Raw genomic sequence first — 18,987 nt, forward strand, 5'->3', positions numbered from 1 at the left:
AATGAGCCTTGTTGGTGAGGTTCTAGGAGACATCAGTGCTGCACTATATGGCTGTTTTTCCAAGAAGCAAGTCTAAGGGGTGATGAACCGTATAGGCTCCTCTGGTCTTTAGGGATCTGCTTACTCAGTGTTTTACGAAAACAGAACTAAACAAGTCGTGGGAGCTTTTAGTTTCCATGTTCCTGAGCTCTGGAACAAACTCTCTGAAAAATGAGTAAAAAATGTTGTCTCCTTTAAATTGGGCATGAAAATTCTTTTGGAAGTGCAGCTTTTGATAAAATTATCTCTTAAAAACACAATTTACAGAATATTTTTAAACCTTTTATATTTCTTTTTTAACATCTGTTATCCAAAGGTTTATGTCTGTTTTATTTTTCCCCTTCCTTTGATGTTCACTAAAGTATTAGGAATTACCTAGTGCATAAATGGTACAAAGTAGAGAGACTCAGACTATTTATACATATGTATATAAAAAAAAAAAAAAGGATTTTAAGCCACTGGTATATAACTGTTCAATACAGTGATTCAGATAGATAATAATGAAACAGTGTTGAACAAGAAGTGGCATAATTAGGTACAACATGCCTTACAACCGGGCAAGAGCTTTTTACTGAAGTTTTCAAATAGGTAATCAAAAAAGTCATATTTCATGCTATTATTAAGGTTTAGATTTTTTTTTAAAGGATAACTAAAAATTGTGGAACTGGCTAGATGTTTGTTTTTCCTTGGTTTATCATTGTGACCATACACCGCCTTTATCTGTTACCAAAAGAAAGCTGAAGAGCCTTTCTCTCATGAATATGTTATAAACCCTTCTTCTACATGGAATCAAAAAAATAACCATCATAGCCTGTAAGCTAAAGGAGGAAATAATATCAATTATTTTTGGTAATACTTTAAAACTATTTTTTTGCATCCTACACTAACATTAGACTGAAGGCTTTCTATCCCTGGAGATAGCCAAACTAGCTCAAACAAGCTTGCTATACTCATTTAATGGTATAAAGAAATGAAAGGTAAACAAAAATAGAGCATCTTATTTTGTGTAATGAAAACAATGACTTTTAAGAATTTTTTGAGAAGTGACACCCTGTGATATTTCCAGCGGTAATAGTAATACAACCCAGAGAGACTCACACACATTAAGAGAAACAATTAGAGAGGTTTATTGATTAATCTGACAGTTTTTGGCGCTCTGACCCCGGCAGAAGACATGGAAGCTGCAAATAGTAATAAGCTTATATGACCTTTATATGATGCTTTCCCCTGGGATCTGGAAACTGGTGGTGAAGTGCAGGCCAGAGGAGAAGGAAGCCAGTAGGAGCTTGAGAGCATGATGGAAGAGGTGGAGGTGTCTCTAAGCAAAAACTTACAGGAAAGATTGTTAGGAATCCAGTTTGTGTGGGTTGTTTGTGTATTTCTTGTCTCTCCACCACCAGGTGGTGCCCTGTCCTCATTGGGCCTTCTTGCACAAGTGCGGCTCGTTGGTTCATTACTGGAGGAGTATTTGAGCTGTGGGCTGTCACTACCTCGACGCCAGAGTGTTTGCCAGTTTTGGGTACTCTAGCCAAGCTAAGAGTAGCAGAGTCTAACCTGAGCTTTGTTTCTCCGAGTCTTATGTTGTTTTAGTCTTTTCTCTTCCGCAGGAAGTCTTCCTGTGTAACTGGATACCTGGACCTTCTCCTCCTGGAAGGATTTACTGAGTACACACTGAGCAGGGGAAAATCTCCACATGATCTGTTCAAGTTCCCATCAGAAATCCAAGTGACAGTCCACTCCATTACTCCTCCGGGTCCAATGTATGTCTACCTGTCCACTCTCCAACGAGTTCCCTCTTCTCTGGTTAAACCCACACAGACTGGATTCAAGGACTGACAAGAGCCCCCTCAAATGTGAGTCCCATTCCAGCATAATTCAAGCTGCAGTCTCATTTCCCACGGTCCCTGAACTGATCTCTGTGATCTCCCCTTCAGACCTTCCAGTTCTGGTTCACAAGTTCTCTGAGTTCCAGATCCAACCTCCGTTCACATTGCTACAAATAAACCTGTTAAACTTTTCTCCAGGTTCTCTGAGTGGTTCTTCTGCATGTGGATCAGATTCCTTAAACCGATCATGACAAGGTTGACTGAAGAGAAATGAGGACTTAGTGGTGATTGGGTGGAGCAGAGATGCATGATGAGGAGATCTAATGCAGGTGATGCTGGGATGAGTCTTCCAGTTTTAATTTTTGTCTAAACTTCATTTTTTTGTATGATATTTTGGAATGACAAACAGCTTAGATTATATATTGCAGTTATTACCCAAAAACAATGTGCACATCTAGGGAAATCAGAGCTGTTTCAGAGCTCCAAATGAGCTAAGCTACATAATATATTTAAGACATTGTACAAATCCCAGTCAGTCACAAAATCCTAAAGTTTATTTCACTTTGGGTCAAATTAAAGCTAACTGAGAAGTAGGAGCTAATGAGGCAGATTGACACAGCTGGCAGCTTTAACCAGTTTAAATTTAGTGAAGTAACACAGGTTGTTCAGCTGAGGAAGCAGAAACAGGATGGACAATATCTGCTGATATAGCATTGAATTATACAAATATTAACATTTTCAGTTTGAGTTACCTTTGATTGCTAAAAAGTGCTAAAACACAGGTTCTGTCTGACTAGACATTAACCTATAGCCATCTTAGTGTGCTTACATGTATTCAGACACTGCAGAATAAAATATTTAAACTACAGGTAGTGTATTTGTAACTGACTGTAACTTCACAAAATATAATATAAACAAAGTAGATGACTATTCTGCTTTTCAATTAAGTATATATATATATATATATATATATATATATAGTACTGTCTAACTAGATAAATGTTTCCCATAATAATTATATGCTCTATTGTTCCCATGCTGTATGAATAAGTTTTGTTTTACATCCAATGATAGCTTGAGGTTATACAATTGTTTAATATTGATATTATTACTATGAATACTGTAGAGTTAAGGTATTTTCATTCAAGTTTACCGATGTAGAAATAATCTCATCTCCAGGCAATGACTAATATGAACAGTATCATGCTATTTTGTAATCAAATAGATGTTTGTTTCTTTTTTTAAATACATTTTAATCATTTTTTCTAGGACAAAAGATACAAAACTCTATACTTTAAGTTTGATTAGTTTATAAACATCTAGCTGACATATCAAAGCATATCCTTTATTCATTTTCACACTGAGAAACACTGATCACAACTTTGCTGATTATTTATGCTCTCACTTGGCCAACCTTTAATTAATGCAATAGAGCATTCAGTGATTCTAATCCAATTTCACACAGAATCCATCATAAACTTCGGAATGCTTTCTTCTTTAATTCTTGTTGACAAGTGCAAGATCTTTGCATACTTTAACCTTGTAGAACTCGCTTCATTTAGAGCAGGGCTTTGTTTTCTTTCTTAGCGCCATCTTTGACTTTAATAAGTTGAAATATGAGCTGCCATCATGCGGGGCCTCAGTCATTCCTCTCCACATTCAGATCAGGAATAGTGCCCATTAACAATCTAAATAATAGAGTGAGCTCTAAAACGTTTCAATTCTGATTAAGAAACCCTGAGAACCAAATGATAGCATGGAAAAACAGATTTAAACTCATTCCCAGCAGAGAGACACTAATTTCATGAGAATTATCACACCAAAGAGTAGTTAGCTTGGTAGGTATATAAAAAGGCTTTCAGAAATCAGGATTTGTAAGAGAAAACTATTCGAAGCAGTAATTAGGTGAAAAATAAATAAATTACGGCAAATTGGCAAAAAAATATGAACAAATTTTCTTCCCTGTGCTGAAAAGGCAACTTACAGCAGGTTTGGTTTGTCCGAGGACTCATCTACAGCACATTAATTAAGGTCACAGAAGCTGTTTAAACCAAACTTTTCAATCATAGTTCTGGTGCTTAATGAGCTACAAATCCCTCAGTTATGAGAGTTGAGGGACTCATTTGAAGGTATATGTATATTCCAGGTCAACGTAGCAACACAGAGCCAACACTCCCTACAAATTCCAAATGTCATGACCCCCCTTGAGTAGTGTGGAAGCCAACGTATCTCAAGGGTTTGAATTCCCTACGGTCACTTTAAGAATTGTGTAACTGCACGTATTGTATCTCTTCATGATCTAACTCAATCAATTCCTCCTCTCTCATCCTTCCTCTGAAGTGAAAATCTGTTTGGCATCTGCAAGACACTGCCCAAACGCACACACAGAAGAATGTACACGCAAAGACACGTGTGGAAACCTCAGCGGCTATAGAAAGTAAACAGGATTAACTGGCTATCCTTCGCTTCACTGTAAACGGCCTTTAATAGCACCACTGCTTCTAAATCCCTCCATCCACCCCCCCACCCCCTTTTCTATTAAACATGGAGGTTAATCCTTGCCCCCCCCCTTGTCCCCAGCGCTGTGGCCTGGGATAAGCTCTCAGAGCTGGGCGGCTGATACTCAGATCTGCTCCAGCAGCCTGGACAACCCACACAAGTGTGTTTGGATGATCTTGGCCTGCATTTTTTTGTGTATGTTCTGACCTGCACATGTGCCCCTTGTATGTGTGTCAATAGCCAGTTTGGCTGCATGATTGAAAGTTCCTTATATTTTATGCATTGCCACACTTTCACAAATCAGTTACGATGGCCTAACTAAGGATAATTTCAAAAGTATTCCATCTTTGCAATTAAAGTTTATAGATGTGTTTTCACATGTCAAATCAGGGTGACATGTCTTTAAAGACTTATTACATACAACAATATTACATACAATGCTTTGAATAAAAAAAACAAAACAAAAACAAAAAAAGAGATAAAGAAAAGGAATTATTGAAAAAAACAACTTTAAAATAACTAAAAAAACAATATAATTGACATTTATCAGTCTGGAAAGGGTTACAAAGCCATTGCTGAGATCCAAGGAATTCATGGTAGAACAGAGGTGGTTTATTCCCAGAGCACAATGGTGACTCATTTTTGAGGTGACAAAGGAACTCAGAAAAACAACTGAAGAACTGCAGACCTTACTTGTCTAAACTAAATCAGGGATTTATAAGACAGAGCCAAGAAAAACCCGACATCCATTGGAGAGTTTAAAGGAACAATATTTTAAACATAATGTGCAAAAACACTGTTGGTTGTTTTAAGCCAAGACAATGGCTAAACGGCTGTCACTGATAACCTAACCTAATTACAACAGTCTGACTCTACAAGAAACTAACACAAAAACAATCTATTTTTTTTTTTTTGCTTCCTTTTTTAAAACATCACGTTTCGTTTGTGTTTTCAGGGAACTAATCCTAACTTCCCAATGGTTTTCAGCTATAGTACCTCAGAATATTTAGAATAATGTAGTTCATCACAAAACCCTATGCTTAGCAGTCAATATATTCTGTGAGCAAGTCTGGTCCTCAAGGGGCTGTCAAAACAGTATTGGTAATGAAGCACAGTACAGGAAAATATAGTTATTCTATTGCTTGATATGTCAGCTAATAAACTATGTTGATGGATGATCTCCATTTTAGTTTACTTATGATTTTTGGAAATCTCCTCTGGAGAGGAAGTCAATATTTAAACAACTACATTAGTCCTAAGTGGATAAATTAGGTTATTGATATGTTTTTGACTGCAAAGATTAATTCTAAAATAAAGGTCGTATCTTTTTGACAGCCTATCAGGTGGGTTTGCTGGTTCTGCACTTCCACCCGTTGGCAAGTCAGTGATAATGTAGCATTTTGATGTCCACTGGAATGTGCACAAAAATATATGTTCTAAATAGCTGTATCCTGTAGAGAACACAATGCATGAAAGAGTTAATTCTCTAACCAATCCCCATGACCCTTTTTCCAGAACCCAATCTCTGCTAAAGCAACAAAGTGCACTTAGCAACAGTAACAGGAGTGTCTGGCGGAGAGCCATCGACACAAAAACACTGACCCATACCTTCAGGCCCTCTGCACTGGCTCTAATGGTTGAACTGGGGGCTGCGTGAGGACTCACTAATGGTCACCACATTCGTCATTGATGTCACACATATCACAGAATTCAATGTGCTTTTTTTTCTCCCTGCCCACTTTCCAAAGGAAAAGTCAGTACTGTTCAGCTGGACGAGGGTCACAGGAAGCACAAATATCGCTTGGAACGACCTGTTCATCATATAGGTCACAGCTGTCATGTGGCCCCATGTTATAGAAATTAATACTCTGTAATAGGTTTCAGGTCTCTAAAAAATAATTCAAACCCTGAGGGACCAAGTAATGAATAACAGCAGTTACTCGACTTAAGGGCATCACCTGACTTTAACCCTCTTAACACTCAATGAGAAAGGAACAGGGCCATTCAAGGAGTGGAGTAGAAGGGAATAATGAATCCCACTCCATTCCAGACCAGCAGTATTATCTGTAGCCTCTCTAGGTCAGCTTAATACTTGATATTTCCTCCTCACATAACTGATCCTGCACCCTCAATGCTAAGTCAGCAATAGGACATTCTTATTTTTGTGCCTCTTCTGCTGCAGGGCCACAAAGAAAAATCCACTTACTTCTTACCTGCTGATAAAAAAAAAAAAAAAAAAAAAAAAAAAAAAAAAATATATATATATATATATATATATAACAGAAAAAACATTACTATTTTTTTAAGTTATTTGGGTTATTTGGGCAGATCTCAGCAATGAGTGGAATACCATTCTTCATAGGGTATGGTTCAGAACTGTTTATAGAGAAGGTCTTTAATAAAACAATGTAAACAGAGGTACAAACATAAAATCACTAACAGTCAAATAACCTGCCTATATAATCCTGTTTAAGTCTAACTTTGGATAAATCCGTGCTAACAGATTGTAGAGACTGAAGTCTAAATGTAGAGTCCATATATTTAAATCAAACACTAAGGAGTCTGAAAACTAGATCTCTGCTGGAGAGTTTAGCAAATTTGGCGAAGCGATTTTTAAAGGTCAATAAAATTACTTTGGCACATTACAAAGGCACATCATTTTTCTATGCTTGGAGCACAAAGCACGTTCTTTAATAACTGTTCTGTTCTTTCACTGAGTTACCCTACTCAATAGTGCATCATATTTGCAGTAGGAACTTTCCTAACAGATCCTAGGGGAAAGGCTAAGCTGCATTGCCAAGTGTCTGTCTTGTTTATCCACAGTACAACTTGCTTAATTCACCTTTTCATGAAAATGGGGACACACATTAATCCTTTACACAGAAGATGTTGCAGCTTAAGAGATCTGACATGGAGTTAGCAGAAATACAACATGAACAAGACTACTGTTAGTTGAATGGAACAATCTTAAATAAAAGTTTAAATGGAGTCGTTTCTCTTATGTAGTATTATTGACCAAATGAAGTACTGCATCTTTACATCCTTTATTACCTTCACAGTATTTATACATGAAGAATAGTCTCTAGGCTCATTGAGTGATTTCTAGAAGCTGGAGCCCAGCTGATAACTTCCTGATATACAAATGTTTTATGTGGTCTTTTGCCAGCCAGTTCTGTTTCCCTATAGCTTGACACTTCAGATACACAGAACTCACTGGTGGTGTTCCTTTGAGCAGTAGATGTTAGGCCTTAAAGTGTGCATGCCTTTGCACAGTGTTTTTTTTATTTTATTTAATGATAGGTTGTTAATGAGGACAATAATCTAAAAATTTTCTTCCACCGGAATAGTTTATCTAACATTATTAAATTTTACCATAAGTTGTTGTTGACTCACTGTGACATGCTAATGGAGGGCGCCTATCTAATATATCAACTGGAAATTAACTATTAACTAAAATTAACTGATAGGAGGACCTTCTAAAACACATTTTTCTTCATTTTTTTCTTGCAGAGAGAAACCTTCTTTATAATCAAATAGAGTGCATCACACAAATAATTTTAATATCAAGAAAGCCTTCAGAATTAAAAAGGAAAAAGCAATAATTTTCACATTTTAACTCAGTTATGATCTCTTGATTAATGCTATCAATTGAAAAACTTACTTCAAGGAAAGCCAGCCCTTTGAGATGAATTCACTAAGATTTTAAGGAATTCCAATGGCAAATTTTGAACATGTTATTTTTTTTAACGATGCAGAGACACAAAGTCAACTTTCACTCTCACAATGACAAAAGTAATGATACGCACAGTAAAAGTAAAGGTAATGTCTTTCTTTGAAGCCATAGCTACCAGAAAAAATTTTAAAGAACTGTTTTAGGACTTACTTTGGTTTAATTAGATTTGCAACAATTGTTTATTTAATATTTATTTTTTAACATTTAAAAAGAGAACCCTCTTAGAAAAAAAGATAATTAAAATTGAGCTAATGATAAAACACATCAAATGAAGCAGAAAAAAAATACTTTAATAGAGGGCATAAGAGAGAAGAAAGCTCAATGAAGTTGTTTTCCTGAGCCACTGCAACATATAAAAGAAGAAAAACAGACATTTATGCCTCATGCTACTATTATTAAACGTCGTAATAGGAAAGGCAGAACTTGGAGGAGAAAATGAAAATAAATAACTTCAGGTAGTTCAGATTATTTTCATATTGGTAAACACAACCTCAAAATTACATGTTTAATAGATATTTTTAAAATAATTAAGCAATAACAGTTTAAAAAAACACAGTCATTGTCAAAATTAGATTAGGAGGACATCAAACAAATTTTAGTATTTAAAACGAAAACGAAAAGAAAAAAGAAACTAAACAAAAAGCATAAAATAAAACATGCCATTGCAAATTAGATGTGAAGGTATATAAAAATTTGAATTGAGAAAGCTTCCTGGAGAGGTGGCGAAACGTCTTCAAATCTTGAAAACCAAGTCCAGTGGATATTTTTTGAATTTTTACGGAATGACTTTGACCTGGATGACTGAGAACCTTCATCAGCATAAAAATAACCCCATTAGGCTGAGGGTTCTAACCCTGGTGATGTAAAAAAGTGATTTCAAGCAAAAATTATAGTGTTCTTTCATTATGCACATCAACACTGTGTATCTGAGCATTGGATAACTGAGAATAGGTTCATTTATTCTCGTAAAACAAGAAGCTACAACTTAAAAAAAGCTAAATGCTATTCCCTTGTAGCGATATTTATCACCACAGGATTTCAAAGGGAAACTTCTGCTTCCCGCAGCAAAGATGATGAAAATATCCATTTGTCCTCCAAGATGCTTACCCCATTTCAAAGTAGCAATAGGGGGGAGATAGCATCCTGGACTTCCCATTTGACAGCAGATCTCCAAAACCCCCAATGGAGAGATTTCTAGCACTTTCAAGGCCAGCTGGGATATAATCCTTCCCCAAAGCTATTCCACCTAGTCTAATCTCAATCTCATTTTTATAAACCTCTCACCTGATTGTAGTTTATATGCAAGCTAAAGGGGAAAACAATTTCAATCAAATATTGATTAGTTATCTTTGTCAAAATGATAAATGTAAGAATCAATTGGTGAAGATGTTCATTGTTGCTTTATCTTTTAGATGCTGTTTTTTTTAAAGATCCAGATTAATATAGACTAATCTTTTACTATTAGCATTATGATGAAACCTTACAATGAAAATTATAGTTAAGGATTTCTGCTTCTTTCATTCTTCATTTGTAGATGAACATGATTTTTATATTCTAGTAGTAGCATTGAATAAGCAAATGTGTATGCCTTTATTCAAACTCTTCTCTTCTTTTTGAACCTAAATCTTTTTACTTTCAATGATGACATTTAGACATGTACAATCTATCAATCATAACCATCATCACTACAGTATATCAATGTATGAAGTGCTGCAGTTATAAAGCACCTGTTGAATGCATAATTTAGTAGGCAGTAATAAGTCAGAGGCAATATCTCAGACTGTATAATAGTTATAAAACTTGACTACTATTGATAAACCAAATGTTATTATATTTGGATGGACATTCAATGTCGGTCATGTCCAAAACTGACATCACTGTTGGTGACACTCTGTACCTGCTGCCTTTGGGTTGTATTGTTTAGAAAACATAACATTTGCTGTTTATATCCAGATTTAATAGCCAACTGACCTAAAAAGTGTAATAAATGAAGGCAATTTTAAAAGTTTTAAGTCACTAAACACCTGTTTCTAAATGTCATTTAAAAACTCACAAATAACTTCTGAAAACTGCCACACATTCATTTTTGATTATAATGTAAGGGATTTGAGTTTCTTTGGAGATTTAGCTTTTAAGCTAAGCTAAAAAGATCTGTGCAGTTTTAAGGTCAAGATATCCCACTTCTTTTAAATGGTAAAGGTAAAGTCATTTCTTCCAATAACAGATATGGAAAGATATTTCTTCCATTTTTCATCTGTACAGTACAGTATTTTATCTTTTTGTATCTCTATACACTTTGTAAGGTCCACATATGTGTGACCACTTTTTCTATAACCTTTTGCCGCTGTAATAACAGAACAATTTCCCCATTGTCAGACAATAAAGGGATTTTTTATTCTATCTCCTACTTGGACCATGTTGATGGTCCTAAAGCCGAGTTTGGAAACCATAAGGAATAGGAATACTCTTTAATGATCGATGAAAGTTCCTAGATGGATGAGTTTGGAAGAAAGGCTTAATTGCTAACCACTAAGGAAGTCAACCAGCAGATGTAGTAGTGGCTCTGAATCTTTTCCCTGTTGATGGATGGAGAACGTGCAGAAGAGCTTCCAGGCAAACAGAACTTAGAACAGAATTGAAGCAAATAAGACAAATGACCTTGAAACAGGGAGGTACTCTAACTGGTTTTAAAGGTTTTTCTTCAATTCCTTGTGTTCCCACTCATCTAAATTTTCCCACTTTAAACACAGACACCTTTACTGCATATGTCCGTACATATAGGGCCGGAACTTAACTTGTTACATATGAATAAATAACAATTTAAGTATAATCTAATATAGATTTTCAACAGAGTAAAGAAGAATCTTACATTTGCAATTAAATGGATTTTCTTAATGCCAACTTAAGTCTAAAGCGAAAACTTTGTACAGCTGTAAAAATGATGCACAAGTGGCATCACAAGTGCTGCTCCACTGAGTGTTTTCAAACTTAAAAGCCATCAAGTTACACTGTAACTGGTTCTCTGAATTCCTAGATGATTGCCAGTCAGACTGGTTGATCGTAACTTCTCAGGGTGAGGAAGCAAGGAGACTGAACATAGCTCCCACGGTGTTATCTATAAAACAGTGTACATGTCTTTGCTTATGTAAGGAGTTATATACACTTTGTTTACTGCCACTGTCAGGCAGGAAATAATGAACCAGGATGTATGTTGCAGCTAGCACTGCTTTTTTTTCTATATGATAAAATATGCTTTATTTGTAATAATACTTACAGGGTAAGTACAACAAAATTTTATAGATCAGACGGAGGGTTAGCCTAAGCTGCAGAGACCAAGCCCTAACAGCCGACCTGACCAGCAAATCTTTAGTGTCTTTTAACTTTTAATTTCAGCGACTAGCTTTAGAGCCAACATAGTAAGACCATATCTGAAAAAGTAAATCATTCCTGGTAAAGTGGGTTGCAACATAGATTATTATTTTAGTAATTGGTTTGAGGAGTAAAAGAAGCATCAGTGGTATATATGTTTTAAATCGATTGAATGTCGCATGTTGAATAGCAAATGTTAAGCTCTGAAAGGCAATGCTTTATTCATGGCTGAACTATCATAGTTTTGTCATCAGTTTTAAATTTAACTTCTGTATTTGCAAAAGTTTATTATTTCAAGGCAGTATTTTATGTCTTGTTGATAAATATTTTTTTTCAACATTCAAGGCAAGGCAAGGAAAGGCAAGGCAATTTTTTTTGTATAGCACATTTTAGTACAAAGACAATGCAAAGTGCTTTACATGATTAAAATATAGGAAAATAAAACAGAATCAAAGCAAGTCGGAAAAAATAAATAAATAAAATAAAATAAAATAAAATAAATGCAGAAACAAAAAAGAACATTAAAAACAGTTGGACTAAATAAAATAAGAGAGATGAAATAATGATGTTTCAGTTGAACTGTTTAACTAGAAGAGTCAAAGGTAATCCTAAACAAATGTGATTTTAGTCTTTATTTAAAGGAACTCAGGCTTTCCGCACTTTACAGTTTTCTGGAAGTTTGTTCCAGATAAGTGGAGCATAGGAACTAAATGCTGCTTCTCCTTGTTTCACTGGAAAGAATTGTGTTATAATGAATGCTCATGTACAGTTCACACTCTATATATGTCGTCTTTAAAAGTTGCATAAAATATCAGTATTTCTAATAAAAAAAGCTTAATGATTACAACTTTCAACCAACCTGATGGTTGAATAACCTGAATTATTGATTTCAAACAATAAACATGCATGTTGCAGCCATTATATGTTTATTTATTGAACAAATTAGGAATAACATGTTTTTTAACTAAAAGACATTGTTTATTTTGTCCATATGTTCTTTTTGATTAAATTAATATAAGCCAGTGTTTAATTGTGATTAATTAATTACAGACCCTGTAATTGGGACAACAAGCATGCTACAGCTGTAGGCTACAGCTTTGATCAGTTGCCGATCAATTAGGGAGACAAAAATCAATCGATGCACAGGTTTCCATAAAAGAACAATTTGATTGACCATTTTTTCTGAATGCAAAAATTGTAGAGAAAAAAGGTTCTGATTAAGAAACATAGTTATCCAACCGAATAGCTTCTGTCAGCTTCTGTATTTAAAGCCAGTAGACATTAGCCATAAACTTTATTAAAAAAATGGTGATTGACGAGTGAATATTGAGCTAATAAATGCAGCGTTGTTATAATAACCAGCTGTGCAGTGCCAGTACGATGCTACAAGGGATATAGCTTCCAAACGGCAGCTCAGGCAGAAGACAGATAAGGTTTTAGTGACTTGCCTTAAAGCAAACTTATGCACACATAATCCTAGTCTTGAAAATAATGGCTGGTAATGCATAACCATTGCAAGATCAAGCAACCATTTTTTTCTTTATTTGTGTCTATTGGCTGTCTGTTGCCTACAATACGGCTAAGTATGATGAAGAGTTCTTCCACCCTAAATTCCCTCTTTGACACATTCACTTCCTATTTCAGAGACACAAAGAATAACCCTCAGGTGGTAACAAAGCATCTGCCTTGCTGGCTCCTTTTTTTAAATTCATTTTAAGCCTGGCATTAAAGAAATAGAAATCTGCAAACACTAAGAAAAGTCCCTGATATGCCAAATCTTATCTACTTGCACTGATCTTTTTTTCCCCACACAGTCTCTGCAGGAATTAGAGAGGAAAAGTCAAAGTCAAAGTTAAAGAACCATTTTTAGAAAGTAAGAGATGTACTGGTGACTGGTATTAAGGTATACAATGGCTTTAAGAATTAATATTAAAAGCTGATTAAAATCTTATACTTTATAATTTCTACTTTTAAAGCACCTATAATAAGATGCTATAGAGTGCCAGTGTTATAAATGCGTTTTACATTTTGAAAGCTATAAATGTGAAAGGGGAATAATATATACTAAACATTAATTTTATTGTGACTGGTTAATGATGATGATTTCAATTAAAAACTTGCAACAGCCATGTGTTTTCTTAAAGTAACATGTTGCAAATTATTTTGTTTGTTAAATAGTTGATCTTTACATATAAATCCATTAAGGAGTTGCTTGATTGTTGACCTAAATATTTTATAAACTTATAATTACTTACTGTATGTTCATTAAACTCTGAAATGAAATCCATATTTGCTTAATGTAATATCTTAACTAGGTAGCTGCTTATTCAGGGTGAGGTGGACAACATGTGTTCATGGAAACAACTGTGCTTGATTACTTATTGTACAAAGAAATGCTGATCTTTTATCTGCAACAGGAACTAACCAGAGTAAATTCACTATAACAGGTTTAGCCAGAGAAGTGAAGAAAGTTTAGCCTTTGGTAATGTGCACAAGGAATTTGCTGTAAAAATTGAACTCAAATGTTTTAAATTTGTACCAAGATTCTTGATTTTCTGTTTTTATTCAGCACATTTTTCTTGAACAATAAATATATTGTTATAATATTCTACATAAGAGATTAGGCAAGAATTACAATTTCATCTATGTGGTACTTTGCTTAAGAGTAAGCCTGTGTTGAATTTTTGATTTCACATAAATCATTTCTTTCTTGTTATTTGAAAAATAACAATATCCTACTTCATGGTAATTTAGATGTTGCCAAATGTGAAAAAAAAAAAATAGTGAAGCAATTTTAATTGATATCTGTTATTTTTAACAGATTCTTTACATTTAGGTCTTTTTTTTCTAACATTTATTTATTTTATTTTTTTTTTCTAACATTTAGCTGCAAATGTTAAATACAAATCTTAAATTATTCCAACATCCTGTATTTAATTCTAATTTTAATTAAGTCTTAAATCTACGTCTTAAATGTAAATACCTCTCGTTTCTCCTAAATCTAGGTATTAGATATAATTTTATTATATATCTTAAATCTTTACATTAAATCAAATTAAAAATCTAAATTATTTATCTAAATATATAATTACATTCAAGAGTTCGTTTTAACATTGAGAATTAGGTTATCTATTTAGATATAAAATATACTGTAGATTTGGTTATATATTTGATTTAAATATGATTATAACATTCATACACAGCTGCAGAAATAGACTTAACATATACAGTTAGATATAATATTAAGCTATAGATTTACATTTATAATTAAATGTTTTTCTTCTAAATGTTAGCAAAGAAGCAAATAATGTAAACAAAAATGGTCTAAATTACAGGAATATGACAGTAAAAATGTTTTTTATATATATATATTTTTACATTTGGTGGCATTTAAAAAAAAAAACCTGCCAGTAATTCTGAGATAAACCAGCTGCTGGATAGCAAACTGGGTTGCAATTCAGAGGGTAGTATTTTTCAAAAATCATTAACAAAGAAAAAGTTTGTTGTCTTTGAAAAGTATGTTTTGTTTTTTATTATTTTTTAGAATCTAGTGACCTTTGTATTATTTTGTATTTTTCAAAACTATGCACACAGGAAACAGAAGGAGAAGACATGCAACAGGGATCACCAGGCCGGGACTTGAACCTGTGACTGCTGTATTTAGGACTAAACCTCTGCATATGGGATGTGCCTTTAACCCTTGCAACAACTCCCGCCCCTCTAAATGTATATTTAATAGCAGAAACAAAACCGACAATAGTCATGCTCTGGTCAATAAAAAAGTCCTATCTACCACAATTATCAAGGCATGCTGTTTAAAAAAGTAGTTCAGGCAAACTATACAGGACATGTCAGTTCAGCAGCTCCCGGAATAATAAGTAGTAGATTTAGATAAAAGCAATAGGAGTAAGTAATAGACGTTAGTTAAAAACATGAGTTCTGTCTACATAACATAATATTTCTATACAGGGCTAACATACCATAAAAATCTGTTTCCCAAGCATATCTACATAAGAACATGAGCTTTATAATAGAATATGGCAGCAGACGGTATTAGTAAATTGATGACATGCTTTGTGACGTGGTTAAGGCAATCATGGAGCTTTTAAGGATGTAAAAGTCCATTTGTGCACAAAAAAAGAAGCATGCACTATCCTCTAGTCACTGAAAAGTATTAATAGATGTGCAAGTTGTATGCAGCACTCAAAATTAACATCCAGGTAAATTCAAATGTCTTAAATCCTTTTTGTTTAAGGTCTCTCCTCCCTTGTCCCATGAGGATAACTCACTAAAGAACCTGATCTTTAGGTTTGCAACCAAAAATAGGTTGCATAAAATGTTGCATCATTTAAAGTTAAAATCATAATAGCGCCACATGCAAGAGTATGAATTTCAAAAAGGACAGTAATGTTAAAACAGCTTTCTTCCAAAAAATACTTTCACAACACATTCTAGATACTCTCTCTCAAATGTCCCCGAAAAAACAATAAAAACCCGTTTCTTGTTGGAAAATCTGCAAATTCTAAATCCATCACACTGAAACTTGTTGGCTGGCTGACCTGAACCCTAGTGGCCTTGTTACCGTCATTCAAAATTAGGAAGTGTGCATCAGACTATGCAGCGGTGACTTACCGGATCTTTAGCTTGCTGCGCTAACACGGCGTAGGTGGATATCTTGCTGCAGAGGCATTTGGTGTGGACAGTGTTTGATGCAAGCGTTTGGCAGCCTTCTGTGCCCCAGTTTTCTGCGCCAGCTTCCCTGAAGGTACAAAGCAGGGAGGGAGGAGGAAGGGGGTTGGGGGTGTGGTAGTGAGGTATCACATGGGAAATAGCCTGTTACTATGAGACAAATAATCACCAAGCTGGAACATGACTATGCATGTGCTTTAGTTCTGAAAGTTTCTCTTGGTTGCCATTCTTTGCCATTCTATTCACCCCTTAGTTTACTCGTTTTCCTTCGGCATCATTCAGTGATTGGACCATTTACAATGACACAAGCTATCACTCTGCTGGTATTAAAATGCAAGCAAAACCCTTTTCATTTATCTTTTTGCCTGGTTACCACTCTGTTTCACATACTTTGATTACAAAACAAAAAAAAACAAAAAAAAAAAACAGAAAGAGGCTTTGTGGAAAAATTTGTTAACTCAAAGTACAAGGTCCAGTTTCTTTGACACAGAGAGGTACCGCAGATTTAGGGACAAAATATCCCTCAGTAGAACCTTAGACATTTTATACTTAAACACTACTTTTATTTCCACTCATCTACCCTTTTTTACTTGCTTTCAGATCCTCCCCACTGCAGACAAATGTAGAATTGGATCAATAAGGACATCACTGGTCTAATTATCATTAAAGTTCAGATTGCACACTGACCTTATATTCAACCCTGGATATGCTCTGTTTTTACCCACAAAGAAGGCTAAAGAGTGCATCTAGAGACAGCACAGGATATACTGTATATGGGATCAAGGGGGCTACATTTGTGTCTTAGATAAATATTCTCTTACAACATAAAATGTTCATTTTGTGGGACTTTTAAGGAATATCATCTATTGTGTTAATTTCCCATGCAAAAAAGCATTTACAGTGCCCTTAACCTTTTTTTTTTATATGATGTCATGTTATAACCACAGACTTCAGTTTTATTTCAGTTGTATGTGATAGACCTTTGCAAAAACCTCTGTTTGCAAAGTTTCTAAAGAAATAATTATAAAAAGATGGATATGCATTAGTATTTATTCCCCTTTACTCCGATGCCCCTAATCTAAAACTCTGGTGCATTTTGTTGCATTTAGAAGCCAACACATTTTTTCATAAATCTTACATTTTTGTGTACGTAGTTTTAAAATATTCATTGAAGATTTTGAAAAACATGTTTGAGGACATTAATTGATAAACAGAATTATAAGGAACACTAGAGCACAACATGTGTGAGAGATAAAGCTAATTCCTCATTTTAAAAGAAAAAAATATATGTAAATAATGACAATATAATACAGTCTGAGACTACTTTAACTGAGCACCCAGGAAAGATGGGAATTAATCAGAGAAGAGGCTAAGAACCTGTGTTAACACCAAGAAATGACTGGTAAGTTGCCTGTACTTATATAGCACTTTTTCAAGTCAGGAGGCTTGACCAAAGTACTTTACACTACATTCAATCATTCACCCATTCACTTATACACTGATGGTGGCAGGCTACATTGTAGCCACAGCTGCCCTGGGGCTCACTGACAGAAGTGAGGCTTCCAGACACTGGCATCGGGCACTCTGACCAACATCAGGAGGCATGAACCAACAGCCCTTCAGAATCTATTTATTCATTGTAATAAATAGAATAAAATACAATCCCAGAAGCCAACCGAATAGAGACTGGACAGGTTTTAAGACTGGAGTAGAAGATAATACTTTCAGAAAAAATATATCTGCTAAGGTTTTAGAAGGAAAAACCTAATATATAATAAATAAAACAGGCAACAAAATTAATAGTTACATTTTTTATTTCCTTAAGAGGGTTTTTATTCATTGGATTGTACGTTAATTTTAGTAAAGATGAAGCTGAGTGTTAATGTCAAAGCCCTTTAATTCATGGCAACTTTAGCTTTGTGTGTGTGGCAACCAATATGTGATCTAAGAACCAAAAAGGAACCACCGGCACCATCATCCCCAGTGCAAGAAGAAAGAAAATGAAAAATAACTTAGATTAAATGACTGTGTCTTGTGAGGCAAAAAGGAACACATTCTGACCATAAATGAACTAGAGATGGTTGTACCTTGCAAGCTGTAGCTCATTAAAAAATACTAAAAAGAACTTATAGAAGATATGCTGCAATATCTTCTGATATCAGTAAGTGGGTGTATCATAAAGGAATAGATGTCAAACGGAAGCGAAACAGAGAACAAGTCATGGAACTGATATTCTTTGATATGATTTATTATAAAAATAATTTTCTTCTGACAGCTCTCTGAAGTAAAAAAAAAAGATGGATTTTGTGCATTTGCCTTTATATATCAAATCATAAAAGGAAGCAGGCAAGGATAAAAATGACACAAGCTCAAACAGACCACACTGAGAAGTGCGTAAACAGCCTTTTGTTCCCCTTTTAATCAACAAAATACAGTCTGCGTTTGCTCACTTTAGCTGTCCCTTTTATCATAAAGCAAAATAGCCTGAAATGTAATCATTTTGTAGACAGTACGGTTTACCCTGTAATTTTACTGCCAATGTTTTAGAGAAGAAAATAATTACCCCTTTTCTGAGATAATAGCAACGACTTAGCAATTTAATTATTTTCACTTATTTTCACGCTTCTTCTAGACATCCTTAAACTGTCATGGTTTTCATTTGTAAGATATGCCTCTCCTGATTACAGTATATGCTACAGGTACATCTCGGTTTAAAGGAATACCACTAAAGACTGAGTTTAAAAGTGAGATAGGGTAAGAATTGTTAAAAAGAAATATATATATATATATTTATATATATATATATATATATATATATATATATATATATTT

At 34.5% G+C, this 18,987-nt stretch overlaps 1 protein-coding gene across 17 annotated transcripts in view; it reads right to left on the reverse strand.

Annotated features, from left to right (window-relative positions):
• LOC107082735 (adhesion G protein-coupled receptor B2-like) overlaps nt 1-18,987 on the reverse strand; it is a 341,510-nt gene that overhangs the window by 87,432 nt on the left and 235,091 nt on the right. For all 17 annotated transcript variants that reach the window (XM_015371552.1, XM_015371567.1, XM_015371564.1 and 14 more), the window contains one exon: nt 16,099-16,225. In XM_015371552.1, coding sequence (XP_015227038.1) covers nt 16,099-16,225 — 127 coding nt within the window. The remainder of the gene's footprint in view (nt 1-16,098; nt 16,226-18,987) is intronic.

The sequence above is a fragment of the Cyprinodon variegatus genome, unplaced genomic scaffold, assembly GCF_000732505.1.
Source record: "Cyprinodon variegatus isolate N-32 unplaced genomic scaffold, C_variegatus-1.0 Scaffold60, whole genome shotgun sequence".
NCBI classification, from domain to species: domain Eukaryota; kingdom Metazoa; phylum Chordata; class Actinopteri; order Cyprinodontiformes; family Cyprinodontidae; genus Cyprinodon; species Cyprinodon variegatus.